The sequence below is a fragment of the Merops nubicus genome, unplaced genomic scaffold, assembly GCF_000691845.1.
Source record: "Merops nubicus isolate BGI_N331 unplaced genomic scaffold, ASM69184v1 scaffold12147, whole genome shotgun sequence".
NCBI lineage: Eukaryota > Metazoa > Chordata > Aves > Coraciiformes > Meropidae > Merops > Merops nubicus.
This window is the reverse complement of record NW_008618404.1, coordinates 66,395-72,394: the sequence shown is the minus strand read 5'-3', so window position 1 is coordinate 72,394 and position 6,000 is coordinate 66,395. Positions and strand designations below refer to the sequence as shown.

Sequence of the window (6,000 nt, the reverse complement as noted above, 5' to 3'; positions counted from 1 at the left end):
CACTTACCTGCTCCTCTCAGACAGAACTTTCCCAAAAGTGCTTGTCTCTACAGTATTAAACTGCTCAGACTAACAGAATGAAGTGAGAACAAAATAATTCTCCTGGAACAAACCTCCCATGACTTAAGCCCTTGTCCCAGCATCTCCAGAGTTAATGGGTTTAGGTTTTTTTCCTCTGTTAACTCAGTGGAAACAACCTGTTCCTTCCAAGCCAAGTCTGACATGGAAACAGCTCGATCTGAGGGAGCTTTCTTGCACTTGCCATGCCTCTCTTCCTCTATTCCACCCATTGCTCCCACCTCCATCCCCTCAAAAGCTACACGAAGTAGTAAAATCAGTGCCCAGGGGAAAAGGGATTGGGCAAAGATGAATGTAGGAGCTGACAGAAAAGACAACTTCAGACACCTTGACTAGGACAGAAGGGAGCTGTGCAGGTGCACCAGGGGAGGTTTAGGTTAGACATGAGGAAGAATTTCTTCCCCAGCAGGTTTGCCCAGGGCTGTGCCAGGCTGCCCAGGGCAGTGGTGGAGTCCCCACCCCTGGAGGGGTTTCCAAGCCCTGGAGATGTGGTGTGAGGGACATGGTTTGACCTGACAGTGCCAGGTTAACGATTGCACTTCAAGATCTTGAAAGTCTCTTCCAACCAAAACAATTCCCTGATTCTACCCATCCTGATGCTGACGAGGTCCCCTGGTTATTTCTGCACCCCTAACAAATGCTGCCCATGAGTTTCATGAGCCAGAGCTATCCCTAAGTTTGAATTCTTCTTAATTAAATGGCTCCTTACAAAGTCGAAGTCATACAAGAGGAATACTGCAAAGATTCTGAAACGTTTGGCTTTCACAGGGTAAAAACATTAAGCAATGTAATGACAACAGAAAACCAGGTGTATCACACAAGAAACACATGAACTGGAGAGTCATCTGCCCTGCTCTGAGTTTGACAGGCAGGATTCTCTCAGGGATGTGAACGCCAAGTTCTTCTTGACATCTCCAGCTCAGACAACTTAACCCAGCAACTAGTTTGGGAAACATTCAGCACAGTTTCTAGCAGCTTGAAAAGGTAAGAAAATCTCAGGAATACCTGACCACCATCTCTACAAGCTCTTCTCTCCTACAGAACCAGCATTAAGTGGGACAGTTAATGAGTGTGGTGACACCAACTGATAACTAACAGTGTTACTCTGGGTTGCAGGCAGCTGGTTAGTGGGGTTAGGCACGTGCTAGTAGCTACTAACGGGGGTTGTTTCCAAAGGTTGTGAGTTAGTGAGTGAATCACCTCCAACCACCCACCCTCCCCAGGCAATTAGTTTAGGGTGATAACGAAGGGGCAGGGTACTGTACCTGGTGATGGGCAGGTCGAGGCCCCGCTGCAAACTGAGGAAAGGCGGGAGAAACAAACACAAAAGGAAAGGCACAAAGAGTCAGAAACACCACAATGAAACCAAAACGTCACACTCTATGCAAAATAAACCCACAAGAGAAAAAAAAAAAACAAAACAAAACAATAAACCAAGCCAAAACAGAACAGAACAACAACCACAAAACGGTCGAAAGCTTTGCTGCAGGACAGGGACAGACAGGTACTGAGGTCTAAGGGGGGATGGATGCTGCTTGAGGGCCAGGAGACAAACAGCCAAAGCTGCCAGTTGTTTTGAAGGCACTGGAGTTTCTGAATGCAGGCATTCTTTATCCTGCCTGGGAAAACAAAAACCCAAACAATAAACCCAAAAATACCCAACTGAAAACAAGCAGCTGTGGAGATTCTGAACTGTTTAAGGTGGAGGTAAATGGTTCAAGCAGCTGGACTCCAACTATTTGGTGGGAGCAGAGGATGGAGAGTGCTGGCTGAGGGCAGGTAAGGGCCAGGGAGGCACAGACAGTGTCCTGCTGGCGTGGGGGCCACGGGGCCACCCCCCAAGGCAAAGGGCAGCAGGTCTTTGCAAGCACACACCCTGCAATTGCCTTTTCAGCTTTTTTTTTTTTTTTCCTTTTCCCATAAGGATCACAACACAACCCTCCTTAATGAGCTGGGTTTGTCCCCCCTGTGTGAAAGGGAAGGAGGCAGGTTACCCCACGATGTCCCCAGGGGGGTGAAGGCATCAGGAGCTCGGGAGGTCCTGGGGCCCAGCCCTGAGCTCAGGTTACTGAAGCCCTTCCCACCCCCTTGGGTTTCTCACGGAGCAAAGTCATCAGAATTTAACATCCTCAGTAAACATTAAAAGCATTTTCCAAGAAATAACTGATTGTTAAAAGAGAAATAAAAATGAATGCAAGAAATGGAAAATAGAAATAAAGATGACACGGTATTCTCTTCCAGAAGCCAAGTTAGGTATTTAAACCCTTAATTCTCAGTGCAATGAGCAGAGCTCCACGACGAGAGCAGACAAATCTATTGATAATAGCTCTGATAATTAAATGGAGCAAATGGGACTAGGTCCTGGGGTGGCTTTTTACCCACCCTTTGCTCTCTGGGCTGGCTCAGCGCCTTGCTGCACTGCACCATCCACCTCTGCTAAGTCCCACTACAGGGGCTCAGTAGCTGGCTACTAATTACTGATTTTCTTAATGAGATGTTTCTTCAGTAAGTAAAAGTGGACGAGGGTTCACTTGCAGTCCTACCTCCCCAGCTGTGTTAATGCCATCCAACATGAGACATAAATATTCACTGGTCCAGCTATTTTCTCTTCTATGAACAATTTAATCGCCTCTATTCAAAATTTCCAAGAACTATTCTGCTAATACCAGTGTTTATATATTCCTTCTACCTTCACCTCATCATGACACTCGGGATGAAAAGTCATAAGACCTTCAGAAAGGAGAAAACAGGCACACAGGGACTAGTTCTAGTACAAGAGCTGATAAAGAACAACCTGCGCTGACGCACCAAAGAGTTTTCCCACCCTTGAAAATCCTCCCTAAGCCTTACATTAAAAAAAAAAAGTAAAGCATGATCATCTTGTAAGACTAACAGGCTAAAACTTCCATTTTAATATCAACGTCAGGACAGAAGCACTCAAAGAGCTGCAGCATCCTCCCAAGGCTCAGGGTGTGAGGAGGACAGTGGCTCTGCTGGTCCCACAGCGATGAGAAAAAGGCACCTGGATGAGTCTCAGGAGGTGAATGCACTTCAAGTCCTTATTTTTTTTCAGGAAGAACTCCTCAAAAACAGTTCCAATGCCTTGTGATTGAGAGAAGGGAATAAAGCTTACACTGGAAGGCCTGACACGAGCCTTTCTGGTAGGGCTACACACTCCATGTCATATACCAATGAAAAAAACTCATCAGAAAGAGAAATGATGGGGTGTAAAAACCTTGCACTGCTTTATTTCAGGGCTGAAGTATCTCTCTTATCACTGTTCCACAGAAAAGATGCATTCTCACTGTGTTTAAAACAAGAGCTGGAAGCTTACATCTCAAGAAGCTAAAGTATATTCTGCAGTGAAAAGTAATATGTGTTACAGAAAAAAAAAAAAAAAAGAAAAAAGAAACAAAATTAAACCTCAAAGTTAGTGAAAAATACCCTGATCTGTTTTGCACTGGTCACCACTGGCTATTGATTTTTTTAATTTTAATTTTTTTAAAAAAATAATTCAGGTTGATACGATTTAATCCTATTAGTAGCTGTAAGCAACAGAACAAACTGTAGTCACTGCTGGCTCGGATTAAAATAGGCATTTGGGTTGTTTTTCCTCTGTCCCATGAAGGCAGTAGATTGAAAGGAAAACTTCTTTATAAAACCCAGGTCCAACACTTCTGCCCCCCAGTCGTTATGGTCCCGCTCACTGCTCTGGGCACAGCAGGGCATGGTCTCTGTCTGCTGCTGTGGAGCTGCCACACCTCCATCCTCTCAGGAAAGAAATGCTTTGGCATCACTCACACACCCTCTCCAACCACAGGGGGGTGTTTAGCAGACCTGGAATTGGGCAGTTTGTGTTAAAACCACCTGGTGCTTGGGGCAAGAGCTGATGGATAGTTTCCAGTCGTGCTGAACGACTCAGATTTCCTTTTCCTTCCCCCAGCTGGAGCTGCAGGGTGAAATCCCTGCTCTTGGAGTGGCACGGTGATGCCAACGGGGAGGAAACGTGAAGCCAGTTGGATTGCAAAGGCTCCTGTCCTGGGGGGAGCAGAAAAGCCTGAAGTGTGCAATTGCCAATGGCCCTGGGATGCAGGAACAGGATGGAGCTGCTGGAGGAAGCTGGGTTTGGATCACCCTCGTTAGGGCAGCAGCTCATCTGCCCACTGCGAAGCCTCGGGATGGCAAAGATCCTGCCCCCTTCCTCATCCCCCTCCTCACCCTCCCCTCACCACCAAAAAAACAGAAGACAGTTAAAAAAGAAATTAAAAAAAATAATAATAATTAAACCCAAAGTAAATCAAGCCCAGAACAAAATGCAAGTGTCGTTCAGGACCGGGCTAGTCTTGCATTTGTTTTGGGGTGAGGAGGTGGGATGAGATGTTATGGGTGCAGCTTTTAGTCATGGGGGTGGAAATGGTCACTAGCAGAGCAGATGGTGGAAACGGCACACAGGAGAGTTTAAAAAAAAAAACAAAAACAAACAGAAAAATGGCTGACAACTGCAGACAAACTCTTCCTCAGTATCTCCTCAATAACAGGGCCAAACCCTTACAATTTGACAGGTTTTCCAGCCAAATTTCCTGTGGGTGTTATCTGTTGAGTGGCAAACCCCAAGCGGCCGCCGGTCTCTGTCCTACACCAGGTCAGGCCCTCCCAAGTGCAGCTCTGGACCTCGTGTCACCACCTCACCTGGCAGAAACTGCCCCAGGAGCTCATGCTCTCAGCAAAGAAGCAAAATCAGTGCATTTCTGTAGATCAGCCAACAAAAAAAGATGTGGTAAAAAATAAATAATAATAATAAAGAAAGAAAGGAAGAAATCAAAACAGTGCCATGGGCACAATTGCCTGCAAGAAGGAGTACAGTTTGTTATATTGCTTACAATGCAGTATTTTATCCAGCCTCTTCCAGCCAGGGACCTGTAAACCGGACTCTGTTCCAAAACCTTCCTCCTCTTCCAGTTGTCTGTGCAATGTATTGGCACTGTTCTGCTGGGCTGTCAAAAAAACTGGTTTAGAGATGCAGCTCTTCAGTCAGGTTTTTGCTCCAGTTCTAACCATATCAAATTTATTTGTGCTTTTTCAACAATTAAAGATAAAGAAGATGATTATACTTACTGAGAAAAGAGGGGGTTTTACCATCAGTATCCTGCGTTACTGATCAGAACTGGGAGGGGGACTAAGGAGGTAGGGGGGAATCTGGTTACAAATTTGCAGCTGTCCACATCACAGAAACTTCATCAAACTGATGTTAATTGGCTTGTTCACCAGCACAGAGGTTAATGAGTCTCAGAACTAACCCTCCTGTGAATCCCCTGGAGGTGAAACCTCCAGAAGCGGGGCAAGCACGTCGCTGCAGCTGGACGTGGGGGGAAAGCTTGCCCTGGACACATACAGATATATATCTACCTGTTATGTGGACAAACAGAAGACTTCTGTCTTGGAGGCTTTCAGTGGCCACGCTTCAGCAGCGTTCATCTTACTCTAAAAAGAGAAGAGTGCTGGGAAGGGTGTGGTGGTTTTAGAGGTCACCTCGAAGGGTTACGACGCAGATTTGCAAGGGATTGCTGCTCCCTTGGCTAACTGAGGCCTGAGACATCCTGACAGTGGGCTGCCATGCCTCCAGAAGCTGGGCTAAGCATCTGTGTCTCCTAGCATCATGTGGAACTACACTACAAGCAGAGACTCCCCCAGAAGAGCCTGGTTTGGGGAACCAAAGAACAGTATTACAATACATGCACAAAAAAAAAAAAAAGAATTACAGAGGACAACCAAACCTGAAGTTGGATGAAAAAAGGGTTTACCACAAAAAGATCTGGGTACTCAGAAGCTCTACATTAGAAGTGTGAGCACCTACAGGGTGCCAGGCAGCAAATGGTGAGAACTGATCCAGTGACACTGATTGGGAAGTAATGCCCAGAGGCC

At 46.0% G+C, this 6,000-nt stretch overlaps 1 protein-coding gene across 1 annotated transcript in view; it reads right to left on the bottom strand.

Annotated features, from left to right (window-relative positions):
• Positions 1 to 1,343: 1,343 nt before the first annotated feature.
• LOC103775966 overlaps positions 1,344 to 6,000 on the bottom strand; it is a gene marked incomplete at both ends in the record, with an annotated part of 30,682 nt that continues 26,025 nt past the window's right edge. The window contains one exon of the mRNA XM_008943442.1: positions 1,344 to 1,376. Coding sequence (XP_008941690.1) covers positions 1,344 to 1,376 — 33 coding nt within the window. The remainder of the gene's footprint in view (positions 1,377 to 6,000) is intronic.